The 17,045-nt window shown below is 57.2% G+C and overlaps 1 protein-coding gene across 1 annotated transcript in view; it reads right to left on the reverse strand.

Annotated features, from left to right (window-relative positions):
• The window catches only part of pkhd1l1.1 (PKHD1 like 1, tandem duplicate 1), a 291,976-nt gene that overhangs the window by 110,484 nt on the left and 164,447 nt on the right, over positions 1 to 17,045 (reverse strand). Inside the window, 5 exon segments of the mRNA XM_072468659.1 lie at positions 4,582 to 5,611; positions 8,329 to 8,465; positions 9,304 to 9,545; positions 11,042 to 11,171; positions 13,627 to 13,756. Coding sequence (XP_072324760.1) covers positions 4,582 to 5,611; positions 8,329 to 8,465; positions 9,304 to 9,545; positions 11,042 to 11,171; positions 13,627 to 13,756 — 1,669 coding nt within the window.

The raw sequence follows: 17,045 nt of genomic DNA on the forward strand, positions 1-17,045 counted from the left end.
GGGCGCGAGAGCGAGAGACAGGGCGAGAGAGCGAGAGACAGGGCGAGAGAGCGAGAGACAGGGCGAGAGAGCGAGAGACAGGGCGAGAGAGCGAGAGACAGGGCGAGAGAGCGAGAGACAGGGCGAGAGAGCGAGAGACAGGGCGCGAGAGCGAGAGACAGGGCGAGAGAGCGAGAGACAGGGTGAGAGAGCGAGAGACAGGGCGAGAGAGCGAGAGACAGCGCGAGAGAGCGAGAGACAGGGCGAGAGAGCGAGAGACAGCGCGAGAGAGCGAGAGGCAGGGCGAGAGAGCGAGAGGCAGGGCGAGAGAGCGAGAGGCAGGGCGAGAGAGCGAGAGACAGGGCGAGAGAGCGAGAGACAGGGCGAGAGATCGAGAGACAGGGCGAGAGAGCGAGAGACAGGGCGAGAGAGCGAGAGACAGGGCGAGAGAGCGAGAGACAGGGCGAGAGAGAGAGAGACAGGGCGAGAGAGCGAGAGACAGGGCGAGAGAGCGAGAGACAGGGCGAGAGAGCGAGAGACAGGGCGAGAGAGCGAGAGACAGGGCGAGAGAGCGAGGGACAGGGCGAGAGAGCGAGAGACAGGGCGAGAGAGCGAGGGACAGGGCGAGAGAGCGAGAGACAGGGCGAGAGAGAGAGAGACAGGGCGAGAGAGCGAGAGACAGGGCGAGAGAGCGAGAGACAGGGCGAGAGAGCGAGAGACAGGGCGAGAGAGCGAGAGACAGGGCGAGAGAGCGAGAGACAGGGTGAGAGAGCGAGAGACAGGGCGAGAGAGCGAGTGACAGGGCGAGAGAGAGAGGCAGGGCGAGAGAGCGAGTGACAGGGCGAGTGAGCGAGAGACAGGGCGAGACAGCGAGAGAGCGAGAGACAGGGCGAGAGAGCGAGATACAGCTGTGGGATGGACATGAATGATCCTGTGACCACAGCTCAGAGGACGCAGGAGAGTTAACCCCGCGTACCCTTGGCCAATATTTATCCCTCAACCAACAAAGAAAACTGATTTCCTCCCCATCATTGCAATGCGGTTTGCGAGATCCTGCTGGGTGTAAACACTGTCGAGTTTCACACATTATGACAGTGATGACCCACAGAAGCTGTTCAGTGGCTGCAAAGGACTTTGGGGACTGGCTCACCGCGATCAACTTGTTCGGATCTCTGACTGAAGCAAAAGGAAGAGTCAGGTGGATTGAACACATCTGGCCAGCTTGTCAAATTGAATTAATTACTGTTTGAAGTGTAGTTACTGCAGTGGATCAGCACACAGCAAGGTCCCAAAATCAACAACTGGGTCAACAATTAAATAATCATTTTTTTCTAATCATCAGTGGATGCTCGGGAATCAGTCAGTGGAATTCCTGCTGTCTGCAGCACAACCCTTCCAACTTCTACATCCTCACAACATGGCACAGTTTAATGTTTTATCAGATATAACAGACCTCTGACAGTGCGGCACTCCCTCAGTACTGACCCTCTAACAGTGCGGCATTCCCTCAGTACTGACCCTCTGACAGTGCAGCACTCCCTCAGTACTGACCCTCTGACAGTGCTGCACTCCCTCAGTACTGACCCTCTGACAGTGCAGCACTCCCTCAGTACTGACCCTCTGACAGTGCAGCACTCCCTCAGCACTGACTCTCTGACAGTGCAGCACTCCCTCAGTACTGACCCTCCGACAGTGCGGCACTCCCTCAGTACTGACCCTCTGACAGTGCGGCACTCCCTCAGTACTGACCCTCTGACAGTGCAGCACTCCCTCAGTACTGACCCTCTGACAGTGCGGCACTCCCTCAGTACTGACCCTCTGACAGTGCAGCACTCCCTCAGTACTGACCCTCTGACAGTGCAGCACTCCCTCAGTACTGACCCTCTGACAGTGCAGCACTCCCTCAGCACTGACTCTCTGACAGTGCAGCACTCCCTCAGTACTGACCCTCCGACAGTGCGGCACTCCCTCAGTACTGACCCTCTGACAGTGCGGCACTCCCTCAGTACTGACCCTCTGACAGTGCAGCACTCCCTCAGTACTGACCCTCTGACAGTGCGGCACTCCCTCAGTACTGACCCTCTGACAGTGCAGCACTCCCTCAGTACTGACCCTCTGACAGTGCAGCACTCCCTCAGCACTGACTCTCTGACAGTGCAGCACTCCCTCAGTACTGACCCTCCGACAGTGCTGCACTCCCTCAGTACTGACCCTCTGACAGTGCAGCACTCCCTCAGTACTGGCCCTCTGACAGTGCAGCGCTCCCTCAGTACTGACCCTCTGACAGTGCAGCACTCCCTCAGTACTGACCCTCTGACAGTGCCGCACTCCCTCAGTACTGACCCTTTGACAGTGCAGCACTCCCTCAGTACTGACCCTCTGACAGTGCAGCACTCCCTCAGTACTGACCCTCTGACAGTGCAGCACTCCCTCAGTACTGACCCTGTGACAGTGCAGCACTCCCTCAGTACTGACCCTGTGACAGTGCAGCACTCCCTCAGTACTGACCCTCTGACAGTGCAGCACTCCCTCAGTACTGACCCTCTGACAGTGCGGCACTCCCTCAGTACTGACCCTGTGACAGTGCAGCACTCCCTCGGTACTGACCCTGTGACAGTGCAGCACTCCCTCAGTACTGACCCTCTGAGAGTGCAGCTCTCCCTCGGTACTGAGCCTTTGTGATTTTGCACAATGTAACAATTACATACTCATGAAGGGTTTAATATTTGTGGGTTAAATGCTGGGATCGGCTGCCTTTATGGGGACCAATTTGCTTTATCTGCAGGAATCGCTCAGTAGGTTTGGGAGGGAGGTTTCTCTCAGTGCAGGTTCAGCACAGTCCAGTCTGGGGACTGGGTCTTTGCTCTGACTCTGCGAATTGGCCCTGCCTCCAGTCAGCAGCGTGTCGGTGGGAATGCTGTATCCTGTGCTCATGGAGACTGTACCTCACAGAAAACAGTCATTCAGCTCAGAGTCCATGCAGTCCGGTGTGGACAACAGAGGGGAAGAGGCAATGAAACCTGGGACAACTTCATTGAGGGACTGAGAGATCACGTTCATCACTGAAGACTGATTGGGCGAGAAGTTTCTCTACAGAAGCTGAGGACTGACCTACAGAGGTTTAGAAATCGTGGAAGCAGATTTGATCGGGCAGCTGTTGCCATGTTTCCATTTGTGTACGAGACATGAACTAAAGATCACAAATATCAAACAGTCGCCAATAAATCCAATTGAGAATTCGGGAGAAACGTCTTTACCCAGAGCGTGGTCAGAATGTGGAGCTGGCCCCAGAGGGAGTGGCTGAGCGACTGGTACAAACGTACATACGGATTAGAAACAGGTTTAGGCCACTCGGCCCCTCGAGTCTGCCCCATCATTCAATAACATCCTGGCAGACCTGATTGTAACCACAGTCCCCCCCACCCCCCTCAGCCCCACAGTCCCCCCCCACCTCCCCTCAGCCCCACAGTCCCCCCCGCCCCCCCTGAGCCCCACAGTCCCCCCCACCCCCCCCTCAGCCCCACAGTCCCCCCGCCCCCCCCTCAGCCCCACAGTCCCCCCCACCCCCTCTCAGCCCCACAGACCCCCCACCCCCCTCAGCCCCACAGTGCCCCCGCCCCCCTCAGCCCCACAGTCTCCCACATCCCCTCTCAGCCCCACAGACCCCCCACCCCCCTCAGCCCCACAGTCCCCCCGCCCCCCCTCAGCCCCACAGACCCCCCCCGCCCCCGATAACCTTTCACCCCACCTTGTAAATCAAGAATCTCTCTCGTTCTGCCTTACAGATATTGAAAGATTGTCCTCCCATGGCCGTTTGAGAAAGTTTCAGAGACGCACAGCCCTCTGAGAGAAAACTGTTTTCCTCATCACCGCCTTAAATGGGTGACCCCCGGTGACCCCTCGCTCCAGATTCACCCACAAGAGGAACGTCCTCTCCACAACCATCCTGTCAACACCCCTGAGGGTCTCCACGTCCCCTCTCACCCGTCAGATCCAGCAGATACAAACCCAATCTCTACAAACTGTCCTCATAAGACAACCCGCACATTCCTGGTATTAGTCGCGGAATCTTTACTTAAATAAGGAGACTGATACTGTCCACGGTATTCTTGATGCACTCTCACCAGTGCCATGGACAACTGACGCCTAACCCCCCCCCCACCCCCACCACCTCCCCACCCCCTCTCCCACCCCCCCACCCCCCCACCCCAACCCTCCCACCCCCACCCCCTCCCCATCCCCTCTCCCACACACCCCCACCCCCACCCCCTCTCCCCTCCCCACCCCCTCTCCACCCCCCACCCCCACCCCCTCTCCCCTCCCCACCCCCTCTCCACCCCCCACCCCCACCCTCTCTCCCCTCCCCACCCCCTCTCCACCCCCCACCCCCTCTCCACACCCTCTCCCCTCCCCACTCTTTCCCACCCCCACCCCCTCCCCCCTCTCCCACCCCCCTCTCCCAACCCCCCTCCCCCACCCCCTCTCCCACCCCCCCCCTCCCCCACCCCCTCTCCCACCCACATTCTGGCACAATCAAGAGAGGGGGGAGGGGGCTGTTTATAACCAGTTCCCTCCCCCAGCTCCCCCGAATCTCCGGCTCACCTGTGAGAGACCCGTCCAGATCCTGGAGGACCACCTCGTGCTCGGAGTGGAAGGAAGCCTTGTTAGTCACGTTGAAGAATTGAACGGCGCTGAATCTCACATTCCAGCCTCCAACCTGGATTTTCCGAACACCCTGCAGAATGGTCATCCCCAAGGCAGCGCACTCTGGCCTGTCAAAGTTCAAGAGCCTTACAGATGATACGGCCAGTCCTTCAAACAGGGGTAAGACAAGACCATAGGTGGTGCAATAGGTGGGGCCAAAACCAAGTGCGTCCATGTGGCCAACGATGGTCGCGTTCTTGATCAGAGCCCCCCTGGCCTCTCCCCACTCTCTCACGTAGGACCTCATGATAGTTTTGGATTCTATGCCAGCCTTCTCATTGTTCACCATGACAAAGTGATGGAATTGTATCGCTCCGCTATCCACCCACTCTGCCCCTTTCTCACAGTTCCACGTGGTCAGTGACTCGAACCTGGCTGGTTCCGGGCTCCAGGAATTGCACCCACCCCCTTTCTGGGGATGGTAGGCTTCAAAGATCCACAGGCCAAACCAGCCCTGGGAGTGCACGGTGTTGTTGCGGAACTGGCCGAGCTGGACGTTACGCGGGCAGACGTCGCGAGAGTAGGACGGCCCTCCAGGGTGCTCCAGCAGACGGTACCAGAAGCCAAAGTGTGACCCTCCTGCAGCGGCATTGTGGCTCACTGTGTTGGCGGGATTGGTCACCCAGAATGCAGCAGGGGTCAGGTCATCGTTGAGGAGGCTGGTGCTCTGCCGCACCATGACTGCCAAGTTGTACTGCAACACGTTGTCCTGTTCAATGCCATCTTCAATGAAGAAAGCTCCGCCCATGATGTTGTAAGCCACGTTGCCCTCCACCAGGAGGCGATGCGTGCCATGGATGGTCACAGCCCTGTTAAATGTCTGGTGTATTGCACAGCCTCGCACGTAAGACTCATATCTCAGGTCTCCCGTCAGGTGCCAGTGGATTGGGTACCGGCCTAAACGGAAGGCTTGTCCTGCGTGATAAATCTGGGAAAGGGAGAGAGCAGCAGAGTTAGAGAGGAAAGAAATGTTTGCTTGTCCCTAAGTGTTGTGAAATTCCTTGTGGCTTTCGGATGTTATGAATGAGGTCATTGAAATGCAGCTCTTTTGTACAGAATCACGTATCTTTATACAGAGGTGTGTAGCGTCCCTGCCTCGGAGCCAGGAACTCCCGGTTCGAATCCTACCTCAGGACTTGATGGCCGAAGAAGATGCATTCCTAAAACAGCCCAAAACCCTTCTGACACAGGCCAGGAGTGGGAGAGAGTCCTGGCCAGCCATGCTCACAACGTGGAGCTCTGGCCCTCAAGTGAAAAGCCCTGGCTTCAGGCAAACTGAGCTGTTCCAGGAAATGTGAGTAGATCAGACAGACAGAAGCTCTGTTTGTGTCTCCAGATGTTTTCTTAAGTGAAACATGTGAAACATCCCAAGGTGCTTCAGATGAACACGGAGCCACACAAGGAGATAGCAGGAGAGGTGATGAAAAGCTTATTTTAAGAGGGACGTTTTGAGGAGGAGGAAGAGGGTGAGAGAGTGAATCCCAGAGCTTCCGCCCATTTTACAAGTTAGCAATTTGCCCAGATTCACTTTCTCAGTCTCCATCACTCAGCATTTTGAAAAAGCAAGGTCACCTCAATGTTCTCCTTTCCCAAAGTGATGTAGTCAATGGGTAGCGGTCCCACAAATAAATTAGCAGGGTATGAGTTCAAGTCCCACTTGGACACCCAGTCCAGTCTGATACTCCTGACTAAGATGTTATACCGAGGTTATGTCTGCCCTCTCTGGGGTCGTGGCCTGGGATGGTATTTTCCACAATACAACAGTAATTAATTATGCTTCAACAAAAACAACATGTTAGGGTGTTGTGAAAGTACCTCTGCATTTTCATTAATCTTACCTCAACCCAACCCAAAGCAGGTGTGAGATTACCCTCTGTACAGAGGGAGAGTGATGGAAAGTGAGAGTTAACGGATATCACAGAATTGTAACAGTGCAGAAGGAGGCTATTCACGTTTGCGCTGGCTCTGAGAATGAGCAAGTTACCGAGTGTATCCCTCCCACTTTCCCCCTGCACCACCTTCCTTTTCAGTTAACAGTCCAATTCCCCTTTGGAAGCCTCGATTGAACCTGCCTCCACCACACTCACAGACAGTGCATTCCAGATCCTAACCTCTCGCTGTGTGAATCTGTCTCCACCACACTCACAGACAGTGCATTCCAGATCCTAACCACTCGCTGTGTGAATCAGCCTCCACCACACTCACAGACAGTGCATTCCAGATCCTAACCTCTCGCTGTGTGAATCTGCCTCCACCACACTCACAGACAGTACATTCCAGATCCTAACCACTCGCTGTGTGAACCTGCCTCCACCACACTCACTGACAGTGCATTCCAGATCCTAACCACTCGCTGTGTGAATCTGCCTCCACCACACTCACAGACAGTGCATTCCAGATCCTAACCTCTCGCTGTGTGAATCTGCCTCCACCACACTCACAGACAGTACATTCCAGATCCTAACCACTCGCTGTGTGAACCTGCCTCCACCACACTCACTGACAGTGCATTCCAGATCCTAACCACTCGCTTTTTTCCACATGTTGCTCTTGATTATTTTACCAATCACTTTAAATCTGTGCCCTCTCATCCCAATCCTGTAGCGAGCGAGGACTGTTTGTCCCGATCTCCTCTGCCCAGACACCTCAGGGTTTTGAACACCTTACACAGGAAGAAGTCAATAATTAAACACAACAGAGCTTCTGTCTGCTCATACACACTGCTGCTATCGAAGAATAATTGGACTGATTCAACCGACGATAGAAAGCAAAGTTGGTTAACTAATTAAGTACACCACATCCCATGACAGCCTGCTAACCCTCCACAAGCCCCGAAAGACGTGCTTGTTAGGTGAATTGGACATTCTGAATTCCCCCTCTGTGTACCCGAACAGGCGCCGTAATGTGGCGACTAGGGGCTTTTCACAGTAGCTTAATTGCAGTGTTAATGTAAGCCTGCTAGTGACAATAAAGATTATTATTATTATAAACCCAGAATCTTGCCGATCAGGAGTTGAACAAAGATTGATCACCTGTAATTTTCATTGTCACACAATACATTCAGAGGTACAGGTGAAAATGGTTTTCTGTTTGGCAGACAACGTAAAATATGCACTTCATGAATAGGGAATGTTGGAGCTTCTACAATGAACAATCCCATCACTAACACCCTGGCAGCAAAAGTTTCAACAAGTCACTATCCTCTGTCTCTTCCACTTTCACACTCCTCAGAATTTTGCACGATCACCTCACATTTCGACCTGCGCCAGTGGGAAAATCCTGGAGACAAAGTGTTGCCGTGGGGATGGAATTGGGCTTTCGTTGGGGGCGCTATTCAGGGAGCAAATCAGGACATGCTAATTGGCCGACACCCTGGAGCTGTGAGGCAGCAGTGCTAACCGCTGTGCCACCGTGCTGCCCAATCACATTTAAATGCAGGCTACTGCCGGCGTGGGGCGCAAACCTCGTTATTGCCGCTAGCGAGGGACCGAACGGTGCTGGACTCGAAACCCGATTTTAGCCAGCCACTCCATTCTCCGCCCGATCTCTCTCTCACTCCCTCCACCGCTGACAGTTCCTGCAGTCACCAACGCTGCGCAGACCTGAGCAGTTAAACCGGGGTGGGTGGGGGGCAGTAAATGTTACCTCAACATATTCGATTCTGCCCACGATGAGACCTTCGCTGGGCTGTGGGGCGTGGAACATGATGCAGCCCCCAAACTGGTCACTCCCGATTTCTTCACCAAAGCGTCCCTGGAAACACGTGTGTGTAGCAAATTCACCTGGAATCAAAGGAATTTTCAACAGAATTTTCAACCGACTGCATCAGGCAGTGGTTCCCTAAGCAGTGCCTCAGATGGCCACCAGAGGGCAGGGCTCCATAAAGAATGACATCTCTGGGCAGTGGGCACAAGGAGCTTGCGAAGATAGAGAGGACCCCCCCGCCCCCCCCGGAGGAACTTTCACCTGATCAGGAGAGAGGGGTATTGGGGGAAGGAGACGAGGAGCAGGGAGGGGAGAGAGGGAGGTGAAGGTGCGGGAGAAGACAAGGTGGAGATGGGGAGGAGGGGAGGAGATGGGTTGATGGGAAAAGGGGGAATGAGCAAGGGGAGGGAGACAGGAAGTGATGGGGTTGGGGAGATGGGGGGTGGAGGGAGACAGAAAGGGAGGGGGGGAGGAGGTGGAGGGGGTAAGATTGAGGGCAAGACGAGGAGTGAGGGGGGCTGAGGCACAGGGGACGGAGGTGCAGGGGATGGAGGAGGTTTTACTGCCTGAACTAATTCTTACCATGTTGGGCATTACATCTGGTGCCAAGTTCTATAGATGTCAGAGGTAGGCTCTTTACTCAGAGAGTAGTAAGGGCGTGGAATGCCCTGCCTGCAACAGTAGTGGATTCGCCAACACTAAGGGCATTCAAATGGTCATTGGACAGACATATGGACGATAAGGGAATAGTGTAGATGGGCTTTAGAGTGGTTTCACAGGTCGGCGCAACATCGAGGGCCGAAGGGCCTGTACTGCGCTGTAATGTTCTATGTTCTATGTTCTAAGTGTCAACATCCATTTGTAGAGCTTTAGAAATACTGGGTAACCTGTGGGTTAATGAACGACCAGCCATACCTGTGTCAAACCCATCTGGGCATGATTCAATCTGATCATTCCACTCAACGTGATTTGAACCTCGGACAACGATGTTGCGAGTTAATAAACCCACTTCAGCTCTCGCGTCAAACACAATCCCATCAGGCAGGGAGAAGGATTGCCCCAGGTGTCGATAGTTCAGTGGGTCAGTGAGGTTCAGGGTCCTTCCGTCAGCTGACACCGCCTCTATAACCCGCTTCTCGTTCTCCCTCTGGCTGTGTCTGAACAATTGAAGCAAACATTTGAAAACTGAAGCAGAACCCAAAGGGTACGAGATGGCCCAGGTCACGGGTGGAATGATAAACCCCACTCCAGGGAATCAAATAGGTCAGGAATCACCGAACCCATATAAATGATGGCATAACATAACGTAAGGAAGGCGTCAGACAGATTAAGTACAGAGACATGTTTCCAATAACTGAAGGATCAATAACCAGAGATCAACGGATTTCAGATCATTGGCAAAAGAACCAGAGAAATTGCTTTTTTCACACAGTGATTTGTTGTGGTCGGGAAGGTGCTGCCTGAAAGAGGCGTGGAAGTAGATTCAGTAGGAACTTTCCAAAGGGAATGGGATAAATAAGTGATGTAGAAAATTTGCAGGGAGTTGGTGGTAAAAGAGGAGAACTGTGACTAACTATATCGCCCATGGAAAGGGCCAGTGCAGAATCGATGGGCCAAACAGCCTACTTCAGTGATTCTATCATCACGTTAACTAATCTAACACCAGGAAATTCTCCCGAAACGGCGCGATGTCCGCCGACTGGCGCCCAAAACGGCGCCAATCAGACGGGCATCGCGCCGCCCCAAAGGTGCGGAATGCTCCGCATCTTTGGGGGCCGAGCCCCAACATTGAGGGGCTAGGCCGACGCCGGAGGAATTTCCGCCCCGCCAGCTGGCGGAAACGGCCTTTGTTGCCCCACCAGCTGGCGCGGAAATGACATCTCCGGGCGGCGCATGCGCGGGAGCGTCAGCGGCCGCTGACAGTTTATCGCGCATGCGCAGTGGAGGGAGTCTCTTCCACCTCCGCCATGGTGGAGACTGTGGCGGAGGCGGAAGGGAAAGAGTGCCCCCACGGCACAGGCCCGCCCGCGGATCGGTGGGCCCCGATCGCGGGCCAGGCCACCGTGGGGGCACCCCCCGGTGTCAGATCGCCCCGCCCCCACCCCCCAAGACCCCGGAGCCCGCCTGAGCCGCCTCGTCCTGCCGGTAAATAGGTGCTTTAATTTACGCCGGCGGGACAGGCATTTTATCGGCGGGACTTCGGCCCATCCGGGCCGGAGAATCGAGCGGGGGGGCCCGCCAACTGGCGCGGCCCGATTCCCGCCCCCGCCAAATCTCCGGTACCGGAGACTTCGGCAACCGGCGGGGGCGGGATTCACAGCAGCCCCCGCCGATTCTCCGACCCGGCGGGGGGTCGGAGAATGACGCCCCAGGTAACAGAACAGAATATGGCATTTTACATCTTCTGCATTCACTTGAGAAGGTAGAGAGGGCCTTGTGTTAGCATCTCGTGTGAGAGCCAGTACCTCTGACAGTGCAGCACTCCCCAAACACAGCCCTGCAATGTCAGCCTGGATTCTGTGTTCAACTCTCTGGGTTGGGCAATTAAAACGACCATGTGTGGATGCAGAAACTGAGCTATCAGATAAATCCGGAGAGTTTCTCGATATTGGCTCCCGGTGATTCTACTCGATCGTAAATATCCCACGTGTACCTGTCGCCAGTTGTTGCAATGATGATCTCATCACCTGGTCTCCATGTCACAGATTTCTGTAAAATGAGGGTCTTGGCGCCTGCTTCAGCAGTCTGTGCTAAATGAGTCCAGGTTACAGGGACAGGAACGCCTAAATGGAAGGAAATAACCATGCCTTGTCAAAATAAGTCTAAAACATACTGCATTCCTTTAAATGTTTTTAAAACATTCCTTTAAATGTTTGAGCATGTTGCAAACTTCCAATTGAAAGTGAGAGAAAGAGTTTTATTTTTATGATACCGTTCACAATCTCAGGATATCCCAAAGCGCTCGACAGCCAATGACGAGCCTTTGAAGAGGAACCGCTGAGAATGTGGCAGCCTGCGCTCTGCAAGCTCCCACAAACAGCAGTGTGAGATTGACCAGGAGTCTGACCTGGTCTTGTCCCAGGGGCTAGAGTCAGACTGATCTGGACAATAACAAACACCTGAGCTCACTGTGTTTATAATATTCAAACAAAGTATAGCATTGCTTTCCATATGGGTGCTGACAATAGCTAACTCTATCTCGTCATCACCTCTCTTGACATCTCCTATCTCAAAATTGTCAGACTGCTAGTAGGACATCCAATACTGGTTGAGCAGAAATGTCCTCCAGCTAAATATTGGGAAGGCATTGCCTTCACATCCCACCACAAACTGCTTCCCCGCCACCAATTCTATCCCGTTCGTCTGGGACTGAACTAGACTGTTCCTAGCCTCTGGGCACGAGTCTCCGGCCTCGTTGCACTCCCGTTCAAGCGAAACATGGGCGGCACAGCAGTTAGCACTGTTGCCTCATAGCTCCAGGGTCCCATGTTCAATTCCCCGCTGGGTCACTGTCTGTGCAGAGTCTGCACTTTCTCCCCGTGTCTGCGTGGGTTTCCTCCGGGTGCTCCGGTTTCCTCCCACAGTCCAAAGATGTGCACGTTAGGTGGATTGGCCACGCTAAATTGCCCTTAATGTCCAAAAGGTTAAGTGGGGTTAGTGGGTTATGGGGATAGGTTGGAGGATTGGGCTTAAGTAAGGTGCTCATTCAAAGGGCCGGTGCAGACTCGATGGGCTGAATGGCCTCCTTCTGCACTGTAAATTCTATGATTCTATTCTATGATTCCCTCTGGATCACTCCTTGAAAGTGGCTGTTTTGATTTTCTCACATTTTGATTGGCATTGACTGTACAGGGCACCGTACACCACCCGTTTCAAATTAATCTCCACCCTGAAACACAAAACAGGAAATGCTGGAAAAACACAGCGAGTCTGGCAGCGTCTGCGGAGAGGGATACAGGAGTTAACATTCCGAGTGGAATGTGACGCTTCTTCTGCAGACGCGGAAGATTCTCTCTCTGCAGATTCTGCCACTTCTCCCAGCATTTCCAAAGCTGCTCTTAAACCCTACATCATTCCATCAGCATATCCCTTCCTTCACACAAAAAAATAAACACTTAATAAGCGTTCATTTGCAGCAAGCGACACTGAGTTGTTTACTGCGTTGTATATTTTATTGACCCGTTAAGCCGTTGATTATGATAGATGAACAGAGCACTGAACAGCACTGCATCCCTGGAGGTGCAACACACAAACGATGATGTTTTCACCTGAATATTAACTTGGTTAAAAAAAAAGACTTGCAGCGTTTAAAATACACTCAGACTGCATCACTCCAGGGGCGAGATTCTCCGACCCCCTGCCGGTCAGAGAATCGCCGGGGGCAGGCGTGAATCACGCCCCCGCTGGTTGCCGAAGTCTCCGGCACCAGAGATTCGGCGGGGGCGGGAATCGCGCCGGTTGGCGGGTCCCCCCGCGCGATTCTCCGGCCCGGATGGGCCGAAGTCCCGCCGCTAAAATGCCTGTCCCGCCGGCGTAAATTAAACCACCGACCTTACCGGCGGGACAAGGCGGCGCGGGCGGGCTCCGGGGTCCTGGGGGGGGCGCGGGGCGATCTGGCCCCAGGGGGTGCCCCCACGGTGGCCTGGCCCGCGATCGGGGCCCACCGATCCGCGGGCGGGCCTGTGCCGTGGGGGCACTCTTTCCCTTCCGCCTCCGCAACGGTCTCCACCATGGCGGAGGCGGAAGAGACTCTGCCGCTGACGCTCCCGCGCATGCGCCGCCCGGAGATGTCATTTCCGCGCCAGCTGGCGGGGCAACAAAGGCCGTTTCCGCCAGCTGGCAGGGCGGAAATCCCTCCGGCGCCGGCCTAGCCCCTCAAGATTGGGGCTCGGCCCCCAAAGATGCGGCGCATTCCACACCTTTGGGGCGGCGCGATGCCCGTCTGATTTGCGCCGTTTTGGTGCCAGTCGGCGGACATCGCGCCGTTTCCGGAGAATTTCGCCCCAGATATTGAAACTTGGAGATTTATCGAAAGATGTTTAAGAATGAACCTCTCACCCTCACTTCTTCTTTAACATGTTCAGCTTTGACCATGGTTTCTGTGCCCTGTTCTCATCTCCCCTCTGGGTCTGATAACACTCACACAAGGAGTATTGCAACAATTTAAGGCTGCTATATAAATGCAAGCTGCTGTTATTATTTGTTAATTTCAGCTGGCATTCAGTACCAAAGGTTTACCGTGAAGGTCCAGGGTTCCGTTTCGAACAGCCAATGTCTTGGCTCCGTACAGGGGCAGTTCCTTAGTTCGGAGGTGACCATGCAGTGTGATTATCGCTTTGTGTCTGAACGGGTCTGCTTCGGTTCCAATCTAGCCAGAGGAAAACAGCAGGAAGGTAGTTTACAGGAAGTATGTCTCAGCATTGTCCCCCTTTAAAACAACATTGTAACCCTCAGCATTGTCCAACCTGACATACACCCGGAGAATGGGATCCACCTTTTCCCAAACAGCCGTTCCCAGCAACGGAGGTGGGGTCATGTTAGGAGTGAGATTTGTGGGAAGGGCTGGGTGGGCAATTCCCGGCTGGGGAAGCCCCCGATATTCCCCCAGGAGCTCCTGGTTTCTGATCACCAGCTCAGTGGGGCCTGAAACTGTGGGTCGGAGCTGGGAGTTACCGCTCAGGGGTTTGGACCCTGATTTCTCTCGGTCAGCGGCCATATTTATGTAGCGGAAACATGGGGCGGGATTCTGTGATCCTGAGGCTAAGTGTTGACTCCGTCGGAAACGCTGTACCGTCTCCAAAATGGCGCAGGGCGACAGGGGGCCTGCGCGGCCCCGACAGGGGGCCGGCGCAGCCCCGACAGGGGGCCAGCGCAGCCCCGACAGGGGGCCAGCGCAGCCCCGACAGGGGGCCAGCGCAGCCCCGACAGGGGGCCAGCGCAGCCCCGACAGGGGGCCAGCGCAGCCCCGACAGGGGGCCAGCGCAGCCCCGACAGGGGGCCAGCACAGCCCCGACAGGGGGCCAGCACGGCCCTGGAGCGGTTCACGCCGCTCCAGCTGCTGATCCTGCCGTGAACTGGGCGGCGCGGGATCCGCGCATGGGCAGTGGCTCCCTTCTCCGCGCCGGCCCCGACGCAACATGGCGCAGGGCGATAGGGGCCGGCGCGGAAGAAAGGAGGCCGCCAGCCAGTGGTCCGGCCCGCCGATCGGTGGGTCCCGATCGTGGGCCAGGCCACATCGGAGACCCTTCTCCCCCCCCCGGGTCAGACCCCCCCCTGGGGTCGGACTCCCCTCCCCCCCCCACCGCACAGGCCGCCCCCCGACCTTTCTACCGCGTGTTCCCGCCGGCTGAGAGCAGGTGTGGACGGCGCTGGTGGGACTCGCCTTTTTTACGACGGCCACTCGGGCCGAGAATCGACGGGGGGGGGGGGGGGGGGGGGGGCGGGGGCGCGTAGAGCGGCCCCAAACTGGTGCCACGCCAACCACGCTGGCGCCAATGTGCCGATTCTGCGCTCTGGGGAGAATCGCGTGCCTGTATCGGGGCAGCGTGGCTCGCTCCGGGGAGAATCGCCTGTGTCGGGGCTGCGTGGCTCGCTCCGGGGAGAATCGCGTGCCTGTATCGGGGCAGCGTGGCTCGCTCCGGGGAGAATCGCCTGTGTCGGGGCTGCGTGGCTCGCTCCGGGGAGAATCGCCTGTGTCGGGGCTGCGTGGCTCGCTCCGGGGAGAATCGCCTGTGTCGGGGCTGCGTGGCTCGCTCCGGGGAGAATCGCCTGTATCGGGGCAGCGTGGCTCGCTCCGGGGAGAATCGCCTGTATCGGGGCAGCGTGGCTCGCTCCGGGGAGAATCGCCTGTATCGGGGCAGCGTGGCTCGCTCCGGGGAGAATCGCCTGTATCGGGGCAGCGTGGCTCGCTCCGGGGAGAATCGCCTGTATCGGGGCAGCGTGGCTCGCTCCGGGGAGAATCGCCTGTGTCGGGGCTGCGTGGCTCGCTCCGGGGAGAATCGCCTGTATCGGGGCAGCGTGGCTCGCTCCGGGGAGAATCGCCTGTATCGGGGCAGCGTGGCTCGCTCCGGGGAGAATCGCCTGTGTCGGGGCAGCGTGGCTCGCTCCGGGGAGAATCGCCTGTATCGGGGCAGCGTGGCTCGCTCCGGGGAGAATCGCGTGCCTGTATCGGGGCAGCGTGGCTCGCTCCGGGGAGAATCGCCTGTGTCGGGGCAGCGTGGCTCGCTCCGGGGAGAATCGCCTGTGTCGGGGCAGCGTGGCTCGCTCCGGGGAGAATCGCCTGTATCGGGGCAGCGTGGCTCGCTCCGGGGAGAATCGCCTGTATCGGGGCAGCGTGGCTCGCTCCGGGGAGAATCGCCTGTATCGGGGCAGCGTGGCTCGCTCCGGGGAGAATCGCCTGTGTCGGGGCTGCGTGGCTCGCTCCGGGGAGAATCGCCTGTATCGGGGCAGCGTGGCTCGCTCCGGGGAGAATCGCCTGTGTCGGGGCAGCGTGGCTCGCTCCGGGGAGAATCGCCTGTATCGGGGCAGCGTGGCTCGCTCCGGGGAGAATCGCGTGCCTGTATCGGGGCAGCGTGGCTCGCTCCGGGGAGAATCGCCTGTATCGGGGCTGCGTGGCTCGCTCCGGGGAGAATCGCCTGTGTCGGGGCAGCGTGGCTCGCTCCGGGGAGAATCGCCTGTGTCGGGGCAGCGTGGCTCGCTCCGGGGAGAATCGCCTGTGTCGGGGCTGCGTGGCTCGCTCCGGGGAGAATCGCCTGTATCGGGGCAGCGTGGCTCGCTCCGGGGAGAATCGCCTGTGTCGGGGCAGCGTGGCTCGCTCCGGGGAGAATCGCCTGTATCGGGGCAGCGTGGCTCGCTCCGGGGAGAATCGCCTGTGTCGGGGCAGCGTGGCTCGCTCCGGGGAGAATCGCCTGTGTCGGGGCAGCGTGGCTCGCTCCGGGGAGAATCGCGTGCCTGTGTCGGGGCTGCGTGGCTCGCTCCGGGGAGAATCGCCTGTATCGGGGCAGCGTGGCTCGCTCCGGTGAGAATCGCCTGTATCGGGGCAGCGTGGCTCGCTCCGGGGAGAATCGCCTGTATCGGGGCTGCGTGGCTCGCTCCGGGGAGAATCGCCTGTATCGGGGCAGCGTGGCTCGCTCCGGGGAGAATCGCCTGTGTCGGGGCAGCGTGGCTCGCTCCGGGGAGAATCGCCTGTGTCGGGGCAGCGTGGCTCGCTCCGGGGAGAATCGCCTGTATCGGGGCAGCGTGGCTCGCTCCGGGGAGAATCGCCTGTATCGGGGCTGCGTGGCTCGCTCCGGGGAGAATCGCCTGTATCGGGGCTGCGTGGCTCGCTCCGGGGAGAATCGCCTGTATCGGGGCAGCGTGGCTCGCTCTGGGGAGAATCGCGTGCCTGTATCGGGGCAGCGTGGCTCGCTCCGGGGAGAATCGCCTGTATCGGGGCAGCGTGGCTCGCTCCGGGGAGAATCGCCTGTATCGGGGCAGCGTGGCTCGCTCCGGGGAGAATCGCCTGTATCGGGGCAGCGTGGCTCGCTCCGGGGAGAATCGCCTGTATCGGGGCAGCGTGGCTCGCTCCGGGGAGAATCGCCTGTGTCGGGGCAGCGTGGCTCGCTCCGGGGAGAATCGCCTGTATCGGGGCAGCGTGGCTCGCTCCGGGGAGAATCGCC

This window comes from Scyliorhinus torazame, chromosome 11 (genome assembly GCF_047496885.1).
Source record: "Scyliorhinus torazame isolate Kashiwa2021f chromosome 11, sScyTor2.1, whole genome shotgun sequence".
Lineage (NCBI taxonomy): Eukaryota > Metazoa > Chordata > Chondrichthyes > Carcharhiniformes > Scyliorhinidae > Scyliorhinus > Scyliorhinus torazame.